At 51.3% G+C, this 17037-nt stretch overlaps 2 protein-coding genes across 2 annotated transcripts in view; one reads left to right on the forward strand and one right to left on the reverse strand.

Annotated features, from left to right (window-relative positions):
• USP37 (ubiquitin specific peptidase 37) overlaps nucleotides 1-8959 on the forward strand; it is a 34729-nt gene extending 25770 nt beyond the window's left edge. The window contains exons 20-24 of the mRNA XM_059476330.1: nucleotides 905-965; nucleotides 3236-3351; nucleotides 4226-4295; nucleotides 4816-4954; nucleotides 5541-8959. Coding sequence (XP_059332313.1) covers nucleotides 905-965; nucleotides 3236-3351; nucleotides 4226-4295; nucleotides 4816-4954; nucleotides 5541-5628 — 474 coding nt within the window. The 3' untranslated portion in view covers nucleotides 5629-8959. The remainder of the gene's footprint in view (nucleotides 1-904; nucleotides 966-3235; nucleotides 3352-4225; nucleotides 4296-4815; nucleotides 4955-5540) is intronic.
• Nucleotides 8960-9598: 639 nt separating this feature from the next.
• Nucleotides 9599-15061, reverse strand: VIL1 (villin 1). Its single transcript, XM_059475831.1, has 19 exons — nucleotides 14984-15061; nucleotides 14703-14777; nucleotides 14388-14584; nucleotides 14030-14138; nucleotides 13696-13806; nucleotides 13395-13597; nucleotides 12815-12893; nucleotides 12597-12695; nucleotides 12347-12500; nucleotides 12137-12237; nucleotides 11886-12023; nucleotides 11573-11731; nucleotides 11314-11493; nucleotides 11053-11198; nucleotides 10813-10957; nucleotides 10347-10535; nucleotides 10119-10187; nucleotides 9804-9941; nucleotides 9599-9712 (listed from the first exon to the last, which is right to left on the reverse strand). The coding sequence occupies exons 1-19, from the start codon at nucleotides 15056-15058 to the stop codon at nucleotides 9599-9601; spliced, it is 2481 nt and encodes an 826-aa protein (XP_059331814.1). The 5' UTR covers nucleotides 15059-15061.
• Nucleotides 15062-17037: the final 1976 nt, after the last annotated feature.

Here is a 17037-nt window from a genome sequence, read left to right on the forward strand (position 1 = left end):
GTTTAACAAAGATTCCCAAATCCTTTAGAAACAGTGAGATAAAAGGCCTCATGCTATTAATGTAAAACTGCCCTTTGAGTGTGTTTCTGTTACAGTTCTGAAGCAAAAATCTGCTATTCTAATGATTTGGGCATGGAAATGCAGTTACTGTGGTTATCTTGATTTAAAATACATAGTTGGGGTGCTGCATTCAGGTGTGCTGAAAGCATTCAAACCCTAAATTAAGAAACCAGCTCATTAAATATTATTGACTGGCTTGCTGTAGCTCTGGGCTTTCAAGAGTAGTGGGAGGAATAGGGGCATGATATTATCCAAATATTTGACGTGTGTGTTGACTTGAGGTTTCTTTGCTGCTTGGTCATGGTAATATTGTTAATACCTGGTTGTTTAGTGATGTCTTTTTACATCCTGCCTTTGTTCATTGCACCTGTTAGATACAACCACTGGCTGCACTTTCAAATGGCTTAAAAATAGCAAAATCTGTCAGGATTTAATGACTGTGTCCTCAGCTGGCTTTGGTCAGAAACAGACTAAATTTTGCTGAAGTGTGAAGAGCTTTGTGTGTAAGTGACAGCTTTTCTGAGCACAGGGTTACAAATTCATTCAGATGCTTTTCAAATTAATGATCCAGGGAAAGCATTTGGTGTTACTGGAGACTCGCTCTGCTGCATACCAAACTTCAGGAGCTTTGACAAGCCTTAATGAAGGTTTGTCCCAGGTTCTGTTGCACGGGAACATTGGACTCTCGGTGGTTGCAAACATTCCTTCACACAGAACCTTTAATTTACAATGTCAGGTTTGTTGTAGAAACCAGAGCAGCACAGTTTCAATGGAAAAAGAGCACCACAAGAATTTTAAACAGTGAAATGTCTCAATGAGCTAAGTTTTGTTCTCTCCCCATCAGGAGGCACGAGAACAGAAAGAGGATGATGACCTCAAACGAGCCACGGAATTAAGTCTACAAGGTGAAACTTATTTAAGTTCTTCCAGTATGTTGCTTTTGAGAGAAAATTGATATGTGTGTATGAGTGCAGCTCCTGCCTGTCAGTAAGACAGCTGGGATTCATGTTCTTTTGGTGTGTGCTTTGTTGTGTTTGGCGCTCGAGGTCAGTTTTTCTTGTTCTTGGTTGTGAAAGCAAGTGCCAGGAAAAACTTAAGCTGAAAAATTACTTCAGTCTCTTGACTTTTTAGTTAGATATAGAGATATATAGAGAGATATGTGTAATATATTATAAGCAACACATATAATATACATTAATGAATAATATAAATTTAGAGAAAGCACAGTGGATCTTGGAACTTTGCATTCCCAGCAAATCCATGCTAATGGCCCTAGTCAGAACATAAGGATTATTTGTTACTTCCACTGCTGCTTTAGGGCTGATTAATAAATGCCCTAGCCTTGCCTGGAAAAATTAATCAGTGCTTTTCTGTCAGGTATGGGATGGGAGGGGGACAGACCTCACTGCAAGGTACAGCTCTTGGGGGTGAAGAAGGAAACCCAAAATGTGCTATCTGTCTCCTCCAAGTCCAGACAGTGCTGTAGGCCTCCTCAGGCACTGTTTAACATTTGTGTGAGGCTGGCATGCAAGTGATTTCATACAATCTGGCAGAGCAAAGCATAACTGAGAGAAAATTCCTGCTCCAAAGAGGGAGAGGGAGGGATAATAAAGTATTGTGTTAAGATAGTTGTAGTTGCTCAGGGCCTTTCAAAGGCCCTCAGTTGTTGCTGGATGAACCTGTGTCAGCTCCTGAAGAGGAGTTGAATGCTGCTTAGGCATCCCTCACCCTGAACTCTGACAGACTAAGTGACCAGTCCTTCTTGAGTTTTCCTTGATTGATATCCAGGAAGAATTCAAGGCTAGAGATCTTCCATCCCCTTGATTTGCAGTTGCTTGGCTTAAACACAGCTTTTTCTTGCTACTGTCTAGTTTGTAAGGCACCAGGAAGCAGCTGTTCAAGGAGATGTACAACATCTTGAATGCAGAGCTGGTCACATTTGTCTCATGAGGGATCCCAGTGATGCCATGAGCACAGAACCAGTAATCATCCTGGCACTGTTGGTGCAGTGGGCTTGAGCAATTCCTCTGGCAGGTGCTTCATGCACAGACCTACCAAGGTGGCTGTGTTTTCTAGGCTGTAGTCTACCCTACAGCCTAAGTGAGTGGCCTTGGTCCCAGGCTTTTAATCAGTATACTGGATCCATGGGAGAACCTTCTGAGATAAAAGATTTAAACCTATCCACAGCCAAAGTGGCTGTGTTTCTAGGCTGTAGTCTACCCTACAGCCCAAGTGAGTGTGGAAATCAGCAGCAAAGGATTCCCAGTTAAGTAAGGGAGTCATCTGTAAACTTCCCAAGAAGATTGCACTAATCCAGTGACTGATGATTTAACAGGACAAACAGTGTGAGAATCTCTTTGGCAAAACAACTCCATCACAGCTGGCGTGATAGTCCCTTGAAAACAGACGAGAGAAAATTCCTGAGCAGTGTCCTGTTAATCTCAACTTCTCATCCACCCGGGACTCCACAGCTTTAATTTAACTGGTGAAAGCATAGCTACTTCTCCTAATGAGAACTGTACAAAATCTTAAATTAGTTGGGTAGCTGCAGAACCCCAGGAAGTTTGGAACAGCATGTACAGGGAGCAGTGCTGCCTTCCGGCTCTTTACAGAAAGCTGCGTGCATTTTGCTCAGCCAAGCAAACTGGAAGTTCCTGTGGTGAGCAGCCTTCTTACCATTGAAAACAATGAAAAGATGCCTGCTGCCAGCAGTAGCATTTTGATGCCAGTTTTAATTCAAAAATGCACTTTGTTCATGCAACTTATAGTTAAAAGTGTAATTCATAGCTTCTTGTTGCAGGAACTCACAGCTCACTGACCAGACTGGCTGTCCTTCTTTTGCTGTCTGTCTTGTCTGGAGCCCACTGGTGCTCCAGAGCCACTTGGATGTTAACTGCTCTTTTTGTCACCCAGCTGTCATTGCCATAGTGCCCTTTTGGAAAAGTATGAGGGAGATGGTGCTAAAATTAATTCCAAGATACTTAACTGTTGCTCTGACAAGTTGGAAAAGGGCAAGATCTTTTGTTTGGAATTCCAGTATCCCCTTGTTTTCTCTAAAAATTAAGCTTGAAATTTTATTATCCTGTTTATGTGGGTAGATATACCTCAACCTGTTGTAAATTCCTGTGTGGTCCACAGCTTCTCATGCAGTTACCATTGTTTCCTTGCTATCCAGAGTTTAACAGCTCTCTCCTGGACAGCGTTGGCTCTGATGAAGACTCTGGAAATGAGGATGTTCTGGACATGGAGTATTCAGAAGCTGAAGCAGAAGAGCTGAAAAGAAATGCTGAGGTGTGATCTATGATTTCAAAAGCCAGCTGAGAAATATAGCTATTCTTTATAGTCTTGAAGGTAGTTTTACAGAGCAGGTGTAGAGGCTAGAAAGGTATTTATATTCTAAGTGAAAACATAGAAAATTTCTGTACTTAAATCTTACAGTGTTATTTTAATTACAAAAAAAAAACCCCAACCCAAACCAAAGCAAACAAAACCCAAAAAAAAACCAAAACAAAACTGATTAAAAATCAGCTATAGAGACCTTCTGAGTTTCTCTAAGATACTCTCTTTGACAGTATTGTCAGTGAATTCTAGAGGTAACATTTCCTGGTCAAGAGAGTATTAAAAAATTAATTGTCAGAAGCCATTGAATAGAAAGAGCATGTTTCCTGCATGTAGAGTGGGTGTTGTCCTCTGACATTACAGGTGCAGGACAAGAATTTGGGCTACATATCCTGTATTAGTGTTGAATCTGTGTACCATTATCAATGGTATGTCTTTGATATTTCAGAAGTAAGCATGGTGTTCCTTTTTGGCTTTTCTGTTTATTTGCTGGATTAATTCTGACATCAGTGGAAGTTGCTCAGGAAATGGTTGTTTAGAAAACTTTGCAGTGTAGAGCTCATGTCAGCATCTGTTCTGAGGTCAGAGAGGCTCCTTGGCATGCTCATTGGCTTGCTGATAGATTAAATACACATTTCCCGCTTCTGGAAGGACTCCTTGTTTGGTGTGAAGCAGGGTGTCTGTTTCTGTAATCCTTCACTGGTTTGCAGCTTTGAATACCTAGCCAAAGTTGATATCTCAGGTATAATTCATCTTGTCCATAAGCTATGTGGGGGGAAAAAAGAATGCCTGAAAGCTTTAATTGTACTTTTTTTTTTTTTTCCAGACAGGAGAGCTTCCTCACTCCTATCGTCTCATCAGCATTGTGAGCCATATTGGAAGCACATCATCTTCAGGTAAAAGATGCCACATTTTATTCTTCATCTCTTACCTAGCTTGAAAAATCTGTAATACAGAATTACCATAGCATAATTATTTATAGGAAAGAATTCAGACAGCAAAGCAAAAATCTTCTGTCATGACTTGCTGATGGGGGAGCAGGTTGGGGATATCGTGGTGCCTGACTATGGCATGTAGGAAACGTACAGCTGGTGGGCTCTGTGGAGTTGCTTGTGCTTGTTGCCAGCTGACTGAGGGACCAGGATCTTAAGGATCTTTTAGCATTTAAATCTGACATAGGTGGCTGGACCAGGGTACCTGGCTGACCAGCTCACTGGCTGAAGTGCAGCATGGAAAGATGTGCAGAGAAGTTGTGGCTGCCCCATTCCCAGAAGTGTTCAAAGCCAGGCTGGATAGAGCTCTGGGCAGCCTGGTGTAGTGGAAGGTGTCCCTGCCCATGGCAGGCAGTTTGGAGCAGGATGACCTTTGAGGTCCCTTCCATTCCAACCCAAAGCATTCTGTGATTCTGTTGTTAAGGTCATTATATCAGTGATGTCTATGATATCAAGAAGCAGTCCTGGTTCACCTACAATGACCTGGAAGTCTCTAGAACTCTGGAGACCACCGTTCAGTGTGACAGAGACCGAAGTGGATACATCTTCTTCTACATGCACAAGTAGGTGTCTTGGGGAATGTTGCTCCTAGAAATCACCTGCTGCTTGTGAGGAAGGGGGCTTCTCTTCTTCCTGTGGTCCTCTGCTAGGATGAAAAATGCCTCCAGAATGACAGAATTTAAGTGCTTGGAGTTCAGAGGTGTGGGATTGCATGTCAATAATGCATAGTGTTTTAACAAATACATGAAACTGTACTTTAAGAAAGGGATTCAGTGTCTCAGTGCATGTGCTACACCAGGAATCATAATGGAGGTTGGGTTTTTTTTTTTTCAAGTGCTGTGATATTTATAAATGCTCTTACCCCTGCTCCTAACAGTTGTGTTGTTGCAGCCATGGTCATCTCAGGACAGTGAAAATGGGGTTTGTCGCTAGAAATGTTTTCAGGCCCACAAAACTGAAGAAAGTTTGTATCCCCCTTTTCTGTTGTTGCTGCTGCTTGGAGATGTCAGATTAGACATCTCTCTTTGCCAGGATTTGTAATGCTTGAGTTTATGGAGTAAATCCAGCTGCTGATTCCCTCAGGGCTATATTATGTAGTGAATTTTTGTTGTGCAAAATTTTCACTGTTGGTCTTTTGTTCTGTTCCAGAGATATCTTTGATGAGTTACTAGAAACAGAAAAAAATGCACAACCACTTAGCATGGAAGTAGGAAGATCAGTTCGTCAGCCTCTGTGAAGAGTAAAACACCTTGTTCCTCCTGAGGAGCAAGGAAGATTCTGAACTTGTGCCAGCCACGCAGGAGTAACAAACAGCTCAGGGCCAAAACATGAGACAAAAGGTAGAAATGTGGGACGCTCGGTTTGTTGAATCATCTGTGCAAGTCCTGGGCCTGAACTTTGTGTTTAAACCTTGACATCCAGAACGACCCTCCTGTGGTGAAATTTTCAATGTTTCTCAAATGATTTTGTCAGCATGGAGCCTTAAAGAGTTGTAACAAGCCACAAGACTACAGCTGCTCATAAACTGGTTTAAAAAATAGTGCAAAAAGAGACTCGACTTTAAAAGCCCATTCACCTATGAGACGTGAGTGGCAAAGATTTACATATCACTTGGCGCTTTTGTTTCTTTTCTCCAAGAGCAATTTAAGCAATAGACTGTAACCTGGCGTGTGTTGTGTTAGTAATATTCACTGGAAAGCCAGATCACTGAGCAGGCTCTTGCCAGTCATCTGGCTCACAGGCATTTTGGAATCACTCAAGCTGATGCATTGTGACATTCATGGGTTTGTAAGCGTGCTGCGATTTCCCTGCGGTTCCAGGAAACAAACTGTCGGTGCTGTGGAATGTATTGATACCTGGTGGCAGCTCTGTTTTATTTTTTTTTACACCATTCACTGTCATCCTCATTTAGATGTGAGATTATATATGTGATTTCTTTTGTTTTACAAGTTCTATCATTTGATTGCATTTTCTCCATGAGGTTGTTGCATCAGTGCCGTTTGGAGGGGCAAGGTCTCTCGTTGGGTGTGCTGTGTTTCACTGGAGTTGTGTTGATTAGGGCTGCTCCGATGTGGCTCTGGGAGAGCTGAGTGCCTGGAGCAGACAGAGCAGTGCTAGGAGGTGAGCTACACTTCTGGGAGGGAAAGAATGTTCTGGCATTACCCTTCCTGTGCAGCACCTGGCACTTGAGCTGAACCGTGGTCTTGCCATGGTCTTGTGTACCCCAGGGTAAGAGGCTTTGTTCTGCAGCCATGTCTCAGTTCTCCTCTTTGAGGAGTGCAAGAGTGCTCAAACTGTGAAATTAACCAGGTGGAAAGCTTTCAGAAGGCCCTTGCTTAGCATTAACAGAACATGGTTAGGAAGAAGTGATGCTATCTGCTGGGTTTGGAAGCATGATGCTTCTTTTATAGCTTGTTTCAGCAGTGGGGGGAGAAGCCTATTAAGTTCATTTTTTTTCAGCACCTTTGCACTAATTAAGGAGGGACAGATGTTTCCTTTCACTGACATTTACTCATTTCAGAGAAGTTATTGCTGTAAGCAAAGTAGTTGCTCTTGTTTTGGCCTCTAGTTCTGATTTTTGCAGCCTGAGTTTTAGAGATGAAAGACTTCTTTAAGGAAAAAAAAGGAAGAAAATCACTTTTTTTGCCGTTGAGATAGTTTGTGAGTTTTTTAAACTATCATTAGGAGTTTCTCAGGAATAAATTGGCTGCAGCAAAGCAGACAAAACCATCGATTTAGGAGACAGCAGGCACCTTTCACGGGCACTTCCACGCTGGAGTTTATCCCGGCAGGGTGTGTCAGTGCCCTCAGGGGACTCTTCCCACTTGTGTGCAGCAGCAGCAAGTGACAGCGTGGGTGTTCTCCCCACCCCGAGCACTTGGGGGGCCCTGGTGCAGTGAAGACTGACCTCCCTCCCAGTGCCCAGGTGGGGCGAGCCCAGGGGCCCTGGGCACAGTGCATCTTCCTGGTCTCTGAGCCAGCAGCAAAGGCTGGGCTGCAGGCATGCCAGAGGGTTCATCTGGTGAGCTGCAGCCCGAGGGGGGTGTGTATTAATTTATTACAAAGCATTATACTTTTCTATTGTCAGAACTGATTTTGGTTGAAATCTGGGTGACGGGAAGAGGTGGTGACACGGGAGTTGTCCTTTGAACTGATTGCCCTGTGAGTGTGATGGACTGCTCCGTCCAGAGGGCAAACCTGTTTTCCCCAAGCACATCCTATGCTTGTGCTGTAAATAACTGGTATTCCTGTAGTATCAGAAGTCAGCTCTGCTTTTTTGGGTGGCAAGGTTGTTTTTACAAGGCGCTGCACTCCAGTTAATTTATAATAAAAGCAAACATAGCCTGATTTTTCAGTGCAGTAACTTTTGTTTAAAACCAGTTTTGTTTGGATCAAGGTGAAAAAGCTGGTGCTTGAAAACAGTGTTCCTTGTGTTATGAGAAGTTCTTGCTTGTTATTCTAGTCATTAAGAATTTGCAGACATATACTATAATTTAAGCTTTTTTGTTTGGCATATGGCAGCTCAGTTGCACCTTCACCTGGGCAGGAGTGTCCCCAGAGCCCCTTCCTTGCAGAAGCCAGCTTTTTCCCTGCCCAAAAGCAGGAGAGCGGATGACAGGTGTGTAATTCTCAAGAGATGTGCTGCCCACCAGTTGTGTCATTCCCACTGCTCATGCTGTTGCAGCAGCAAGTTCAGTAAGGCTGGCCCTTCCATATGGGATACCTGTCCTTGGGTATAGGTAGGTGAAGCTTACTTGTGGGCCCTGAACATGTACTAGCTCTTCCTCAGTTAAACATTCACCCACTTCTGAATTCACCTAGTTTAGTACAAGTGTGATTCAGCACAGAAATTCAAGGAACTCCCATCCCTCTGTTCCTTTCGTCGCTTCATTGTCTGACTGCGATAATTTGCTCTTGATTTACACCCCTAATCTGAGAGGGGCAGAGTTTTGGTGTCACTGAACTGGAGCTCGTGTGTGGGTCCCTGGGGGGCCAGCAGGGCTGCACCCAGAGCCTTTGCAGAGCAAGGACTTGCTTTCCCAGCTGGAGCAGCAGAGTGGGACTGATGGGAGGAGCTCTGCAGCACCTGTGGCCTTGGCCTGGCCTTCCCCCTGCTCAGTGCAGCACAGATAAGATCAGCCGTGCATCTTCCTACCCGTCCTGCATCGAGGAAGGGAAGTGCTGATTGCCAGCTCAGCACTTCCTGCTTCAGTTCACCCTGGCAGGTGGGGAACACCGTGGGGCTGGGAATAACTCATCTGCTTTGTTTTAATGGAGCTAATTATCCCTGTAATTGCCCGCCAAAGAGAAAAAGGGGTGCAGGACCCCTGGCAGCTGCTGTCCATGTGGTTTGCTGCCACACTCCAGCCTTGCCTCCCACTGGCTTCTGCCTGCACCCTGACTTTCTGGTTCTTTACACTGTTGATGTGGAGCAGTGCTTTTCTCTGTGTTTTAGCAGACCTGTTCCTCTCTATTCTTTACAGTTTTTGCTCTTGGGTTCCCCCTGCCCGTTTTTAAATGATGTGTAGATAGATTTTTGTGAAATTAAAACCTCTTTATTAACCCTCTATTGATTTGGAATCTTATTTCTGCTGGCTCTTCCTGGGCACTGCACCTCCACCTCTCCTTTTGCTCAGTTGCCTGGGAACATCCTGTGTGTGTGTGTTCAGTGCCCCTCAGCACATGTCCAGCCTGGCCCCCCTGAGAGAGGGGACACCTCAGTGCCTCTCAGCATCCCTGTAGAGCCCCAGTAGAAGGGAGACACCCTCCTCCCCTCCTGGGTCCAAGGACAAGTGATCCCTGGTGTCTGTCCCCGCAGGCACGGTGTCCCCTCATTTACCTTTGGTACCACACGTGTTTACTGCAGTTCCAGTGATAAGGCAGGGAGTGGCTCCAGCTGCACACTGGACCTTTAGCCCGGAGCTGCAGGTGCCCGGATGGGAGAGTCCTGGCACCTCGAGCATGCCCAGCCTGTGCATCACCTCTGAGCACAGCCAGGACAAAGGAAGGCCTTGGGGAAAAGGAGTTGAGGATCCTCCCCTGTGCTGGCGGTGCCCAGTCAAAACCTGTGTCTGTGTGCCAGCCCTGAAACAAATAACCCCCGTACCTGGGGCTGGGCCTTGGGGATGGAGAGACCACAGCCCTATTTTTCATACTTATTTTATTTCCTAAAGAGCTGGGATTGTTTCTTTGCCCAGGCTCCTGCCCTAGAAGAGTCCATTGTCCTTCTTGAGCTTCTGTTGTTTCCACAAGGGCAGGCTGCTGAAGGCAGAGCGGCTCATGCCAAAAACAGCCTGGAAGTCTGCATCAGAGAGGTGGTCCTGGGGCCAGAGAAAGAGAGGAGGCTGAGCTGAGGAACTGGGAGGGGCTTTCACTGTCTCCCCCTCCAGCAGCCCCCTGGCCTCATCTTACCTCCTTCCTGCTGGGATCCACACCCCGGGGCAGGTCATCAGCGGAGGTGTTCGCCAGCACATCCAAGGGGAAGGTCTCCAGTTTGGTGGGCACAAGGGTGGTGGTGGCAGTGAAGACCTCTTCCCTGGATGTGATCACCTGAATGGGGAGTGCAGAGTCACACCAGGGCCTGGCCCAGGGATGGAGGCACCAGGCTGGCTCCAGGTGTTCTCACTGAGGATCTGTCCTTGCAGCCCCTCCTGTCACCGGCCCAGGGGATGGGAGGGTTTTCTGTGTCCCACCCAGCCCAGCTGCCTTTCTCCTTATGCCACTTACTGAGGTGAGCTGCCCAAGGCTGCTCTCGTCACCCAGCTCAGCTCTCAGTGTCTCGTAGGATTTCTTGTCCTGGGAAGGAGACAAAAGTGCTCAGCCCCTCAGCATGCACAGGGGTCAGGCAAGCTCCTGCCCACCCTCTGGAGATGCTCCTGGGGCCAGACCCACATCTGCTCCCTTCTGCAAAGGGACTCCCTGGTCTTTCAAACCTCTCCCCCTGCCATGACTCACGTCCCAGTTGAGAGGGTCCCAGGCCAGGAACCAGCCGGTGAAGGTGGGGGGCTCATAGCCCTGCTTCACCACGATGATGGGGGTGTCAAGGTCACGCCCGCTGGGGTGGCTCCGCAGGTACTCCTGTGCCATCACTGCTGCCGCCTCCTTCTCTGACTCATTGGCATCTTTCCCAATCCAGAGGAAAACCTGCAAGAAAGTTACTGGGTCCACCACTGGGGTGAGACAGAGCCCTCTGGGACCACGGTTGGAGGCACATGAGCTCTGTCCATGGAGAAGGACTCTGTGAGTCCATCCTCAGCATTCCCTGGAATAAGAAGGCTGGAAAAAGCATTGTGGGACCACGTATAGGCAGGTTTCCAGCCTCCCATCCCACCAACTGTGGCTGATGCAGGTCCTCCAACTGCAGGAATATCAACTTGTGGGATCAAAGGTCTGTCCCCTGCTCCATGCTCCCCCAGCTCACCTGGTCCCAGGTGTCCAGTAGGTAAACATCACTCTCCTCCAGGTCATCCTGGGTGAAGTCTATGATCTCTGTGGCCAAGAAGGTGCCTGTCTTGTTGGAGCACTCAAAGAGTCGAGGGGGCATGGAGGGGTTCTCCTCCTGCAGCCTGAGAGGGGTCAATGTCATGGGAATTCGGCTTACCCTGCTTGGGGACTGGCGGCCCATCTTACCCCTGGGCATGGGTAGGGACAGGACAGGTACCTCTTGTTACTGGCATATTGGGACTTGCCCCCCAGGGCCAGCCAGAACTCAGGTGGCTCCTGTCCTTCTGCAACCACTGGCTTCTCCATCTTGGAGATTATGTCAGCCACAGTCTTGGCCATCTCACGTTCATCGCCGCTGCAGCCCTGCCAAGCAAGCACAGCTGCTCCATTACTGGCCCAAGCCAAAGAGGAAGAAGTGGAGTTGGGGACAGTTGTCTGGGAGGTGGCAGCACTCATGCCAGTGCCCAGCAGTACCCACCTTCCCATACCAGAGGTAGCAGCAGCTGGGGGTTTTGAGCACAAAGACATCATTGGAGTTGAGGGAGGAGGCGCGGACAGGCACCTCGAAGGCCTTGGTGTTGTACTCGTTGGTGCCATGCACTTGGAAGAGGCGGGTGGAGGGTGTGGGCTCTGTGCTGCCCGCCCGTGACGTGCCACCCTGGGGGACAGGGACAGGAGGTCACCACCGGTGCCACAAGCCCAGTGGGTGACCCATGCCCCCAGATGCCCGTGCTCACCGTGTACACCACCATCTTGCCCCTGAAGATGGCCATCAGATGGGCCGGCTCCTTGCCCATGGTGACGCGGATCTGCACGGGCTCGTTGTTGTACTTCTGGTCCAGGGCGACAGCTTGGTAGGCAGAGGCAGCCACCTCATCTGCGCTGGCTTGGCGGCCCTGGGCAGGGCAGAGGGGGCTCAGCACCCATCACAGCCCCCTCGCCCTCTCGAGAAGAGGCAATGCTCATGCTGCTCCCAAGGGACAGAGCACCCCCAGTCTGGGGAGGTACACCCTGTCCCCCACCCACGGGGCAGTGACCTGGAGGCCTCACCTGCCAGATGTAGATGATGCGGTTCACCTTGGGCCCCACATAATAGGTGTAGAGCACCAAGTAGCAGTCCCCACCATAGAAATGGCCCAGCCACTTCTTCTCTACAGGCACCAGCTCATTGTTCTCCACACGCCAGACCTGGTGAGACAGGGGTATACTACTGTCAGAGCTGGTGCATCCTCCTGCCCTGCAGACCCTGGACCTCACAGTATCCCCTGAGAGGGTCCCACATTCTTCCACAGTCACCCTACCTCTACTTCTCCAGATCCATCATCCACCATCTTCTGCTGGGCAGCCATCTGGGGCTTGGCGTGCAGCGTGGTAGCGTCAAACTTCACCTGCTCCACCTTGGCTATGGGGAAGGGCAGAGGGGTGAGCCAAACCCCTCAGGCCACAGGAGCTCCCCACAGCCAGCCCATCCCAATCCAAGAAGTCCTTCCACGTTGGAAGAAGACACTCACCCACTTTGCCCACGGTGTGGGTCTTGCCTAACCCACTGCTCTGGTTGGGGACAGTCCATTTTTGGAAGAGCTGCCTGAAGACAGTTGACTCGGACCCATCATTCTCTGTTTCCACGCTGGTGCTGTGTGGATAGTTCTTGGCTTTGATGAAGCCCTGGGGGGATCCAAACACAGAGCGTGGCCATGGAGTGCCTGGCACCCCAGGGAGCAGTCAGGCTATCCCATAACGAGCCCCTAACCCAGCACCCACCAGCGCCCTGCTCATCGCCTGCTGCTTCTCCTCCTTGCTGGCATCCTTGCCCTTCCAGACGAAGATCTTGATACCTCCTTGATCAAGGATGTAGCAGTCCTTGAAGAAGAGGCAACAATAGAAATTAGGACTTTAGGCAAGTCTACCAAATTCAGCTTTTGAAGGATTAAAGCTGCTGAGGAAACCGGGCACCCCCAAGCATCCTATGGGTGACAGACCTCGTGCAGGAGCATGTCTTGAGTCAGGGGTCGAACTGCCACCTCCTGTATGACCAGGTTTCCACTGGCGTTGGAGACACTGATAGGAGAAAAAGAGATGAAAAAGGCTTAGGAAGTGGGTTGGAAAACCCCATCCCCATTACAGGGTGGTAGGGTTTGTGGGGATGTTCCCTCCCCATCCCCTTCCCCAGCCAGATCATGACACAGGTGGTGCCCAGGGGATCTCTGGCTGTGCCATGGTGGCAAACTGGTTTGTAGCATGCCCTGCCAGGCAGCTCACTCATGGCCACAAGCAGGGACAGAGGGGTGCCACATGCTATGGGCCACTGAGGTGCATTGCCACAGCATCCAAAGGTGATGCTTGCATGAGCATCTCTATCAGGTACCAATCCTCTTGGCAGCTGGGATTCCTCTAGTTCCAATGGCACCCAAAGAACTTATCCCCACCTCTGCTGTAGCTTTGACCCTTCTTGGTGTGTGTCCATGGGGCTGGGAGTTGTGGGACATAGCAGAGATGGCTGCTGGCTCCCTCTGACACCAGGGAAAATGCCCTGTGTGTAACCCACCCCCAAAAACTCACTGGTAGAGCTTGAGGGAGGATTTGAGCTTCTCGTCCACTTTGTTATCAGGGATGGCGGGCTGGATGTCCCTCTTCTCACCCAGCACATGCTTAAGGACCTTCATGAGTCCCGGTGAGGCATCCTCATCCTCACCATCCACTACGCCCACCTTGGCACGGCCCCCACGTTCCCGGTCCCGGATATCCTTGGCCAGGGTCATGGCCTGCAGCCAGGGGAGAAGGGATAAGCCCAGATGAGGGAGGGGGTGGCTGGTGATCCCCCCCTCCTGCGGGAGGGGACCTTGGGACCCCCTGGCCGTACCCTCAGCCTCTCGTTTCGGTTGCTCTCAGGGCCATTCCACTGGACGATGAGCTGGCCCAGGTCCAGCAGGAAGACGTCTCCTCTGTTGAAGCTTTTCCAGCTCATCTCCACCTGCAGCAGCATGGGATTGAGAAGGGTGGGTGGCAAGCAGCAGAATGCCTGGATCCCCATGGCTCTGCAGCTCCTCTCAGGAATACTGAGAGGATTTCTGGGGAGCAGTTGCAAGGCAAGGCAGCATCATCCCACGCCCACTGTGTGCCCTGCTCGGAGGCAGCTGTATCTAGGGGTGCTCTGGCCTGATCCTGATCCAGACTCCACACATGCCATGACTCACCTCTCCTGCCACCACGTTCTTCTTGCCCTTCACATGCAGCAGTCGCTGGACGTTGTAGGTGTTGGTCTCCACATGCTTCATGCCTGAGGCCACCCCACCCTTCTTATAGCTGGGAGGGGACAGACATGGTGTCAGCCCTGGGTGCCCCTCCTCACACCACTGGGGTGTCCCTCCACCTCTGTACAGGGAGGTGTTCGGGGTACACACACACGTGGTAATGGATAGATGGAGCCCAGCTCCAGATCCTCCTTCTTCCTCCCCCACCTCACTGAGACAGAGCTGTCCCCATCCCCACCCAACGGGGACCCCTCCCCAGTGTCCCCCCCGTGGAACAGGTGCCCAGGGGTGGCTGACATACACGAGTCCCTGCTTGAAGTAGGCGCGGAAGGTGTCGCTCTCGTGTCCCTGGGCCTCGCGGTGCTGCACGGCCACGGAGCCCAGGTGATCGTCCATCTGCGTGGTGTAGATGGCCGCCGTCCCCTGCTCGTCCTGGCTCGACTCCTTGCCCAGCCAGTAGTGGATGTCGTAGCTGAAGTTGCTCCCAGACTTGCGTGTCTGCAGGACACCGGTCCCCGCTAGAAGAGCCCCCGTGTCCCCAGGCCCCACACATCCCTCCTTGCACCCGGCCCCTCAGGGCAAAGCCAGTTCCCTGTGCCACCCCTGACTGCCCTACCGACAGCAGCACGTAGCAATCCCCCTCGTAGAAGTTGCCGTAGCTTTTGGTGGGCACTGGCACCATCTCCATGTTCTGCAGAAGGAAGGGACACATCAGCCCTGTGGGGGAACCCCCCCAGCCCAGCCCCACCACCCACTGCCCCCAGCACCAGGAGCTGCAGGGCTTAACCCTGGGTGATGCACTGAGACCTCCAAACCCAGGTCCTGGGGACACAAAGGGAGGATCTTCCCTCACAGAGACCCCCCAAGGCAGCCCCAGTGGTGTGCCCCCGTTCCCACCTCAATCCGCCATATCTGGATGCCCGGCGTGGTCTTGTTCAGTGTCCTGGAGACTTTGGCGCTGAGCTCCACCATGGTGACAGGTACCACCGGCACGGGGACCTGCCAGCATTGGCAACACCCTCGTTAATGGCAGACAGTGTCAATAAGAGCTGGGACACGGCCAACCTGCTGTGCCATCTGCTTCCCTGCCTGCTCTGCAGAGAGCCCGGCTGTAAACCTCCCTGTACGGAGCTGCACGGGGTGAGGGGACCCCCAGCACTGAGGTATCAGGAATGTGGCACACAGGTGGGGTGCCATCCCCTCAGCTCGGCTGGCACTGCCGCCAATGAGCCCGTACCAGGGTCCAGGCTGGGAAGGTGCAGGTTCCATAAGCGCCCCAGTGCCCTGCCCTGTCTCCAAACAGGGGACAGGGCAGTGCAGGGCACCCGCAGCTGGGTGACACTGCTGCACGGTGGCCTGTCCTCCCCAGCACCAGCAGAAACTGGCCCTGCTCAGCCTTGTCCTGGCACGGCTTGGCGTGAAGTGGAACAGCATGACATGGCCACTGCTTACACACACAACACACACAGATACGCACACACACTCACAGGGCCTGCTTCAGACCCCCTGCTCCAAACCCCCAGCCCATCCATGCCCCCCAGGGAGGGCACATCCTGGCTCCCCAGGGCTGCTGGGTGCCGGTGCTGCCGAGGCTGTCCCAGCCATGTCTGCCAGGCTGACAGTGCTCCCCTCAAGCCAGCAGAGGGGCTGGGTCAGGCAAAGCCACCCTGTGCTCCCCAGATGGAGGCTGGCAGGGAGTGCTGGCATTGCCCAGATGGGAGGTCTCTGCTTCCCAGCCCTGCAAAACCCCTCCTGGCCCCACCGTGCTGCCCCACGAGCACCCACATCCCATACCTCAGACCCAGGGGAAGCATCGCCCACAGCACAGCCCCGAGATGGGGCTCAGGTGGGTCCCCAGTCTAACCTGCTGCCAGGAGCCATGGGATGTGTTGTGCACCCCATGGCCACCCTCTGTCCCCTCTCCCTACTCCACTGCTCACCTTCCCTGCAGAGCTGGGTGCACAGGTGAGCGTACCTAGGCGGAGTGCTCAGGTGCCAGCACCCAGGAGACCTTTGTTCCCTCACGTCCCTGCCTCTGCTCACCATATAAGGGCAGAGACAGCCCAGAGTCAAGGTCCCCACAGCCCTCCAAGACTTTGTGGCACCTAAGAGCCCCGTTAGTCATGGGGTGTTTCCCCCCCAGATGCTATTGCACCCTGCCCAGGGTGGTTCCTCTGCCCTCCCCAGGCCTCCTGCCCCTCCCTTGGCCCCTGGTACTGAGTCCATGCTGAATTTTTTTCAATGCACTCCACCAAGAAGATCCATAAAGTGATAGCAATGGGCTGGACCAGGACATCTGGGCATCAGCAGAAACAGAGGTGCCTTGATGCCATGGGGATGGCCACAGTCCTCATTCCCCAGACCCTAAAATCCCCAATCCCTCACAGACATGGAGCACTAAGGCCACAGAAATGGGTTTTTTTGGTACCTCCTCCCCCAGAAAGGTTCCATAAAGTGACAGCAATGCAGCACCTGGGGCATCTCAGTCCCACCCCGTAACTGGCACATCCCCACCCTGACCATGGCACTGTTCCCAGGCTGCTTCCCACCCCAGCTGGAACCCAGATCCCAGGTCACTCCTGGCTGTGCCTCCCTGCCCTGGGAGTCTCCACAGCCCCAAGGAGGGAGATGGGACATGGGACTGGAGCCTGGTGGGACAGAACAGGACATGAAGTGGTGGCACGGCTAAGCCCTGTCCTGTGCCCCCAGACCCCAGTCCCGAGGGTTGGCATCTGATAATGCCCTTGATGTTGGCAGAGAGAAGAAGGGACTGAGGTGGCTCCCAGGCCCGATGGTGGTTTTAGGGAATGACCGCGGTGTCCATAAAGGTGGGAGGGGCAGATGCCATCAGCAGGCGAGTCCCCGGGCCTCCTGTCCTGCTCTCTACCTCCCACAGCCCCTTGGGATTGCTGCAGCTTTACCCTGGCTGCCCTGCTGGGCCAGCAGCCCTG

The sequence above is a fragment of the Ammospiza nelsoni genome, chromosome 7 (genome assembly GCF_027579445.1).
Source record: "Ammospiza nelsoni isolate bAmmNel1 chromosome 7, bAmmNel1.pri, whole genome shotgun sequence".
Classification (NCBI taxonomy): domain Eukaryota; kingdom Metazoa; phylum Chordata; class Aves; order Passeriformes; family Passerellidae; genus Ammospiza; species Ammospiza nelsoni.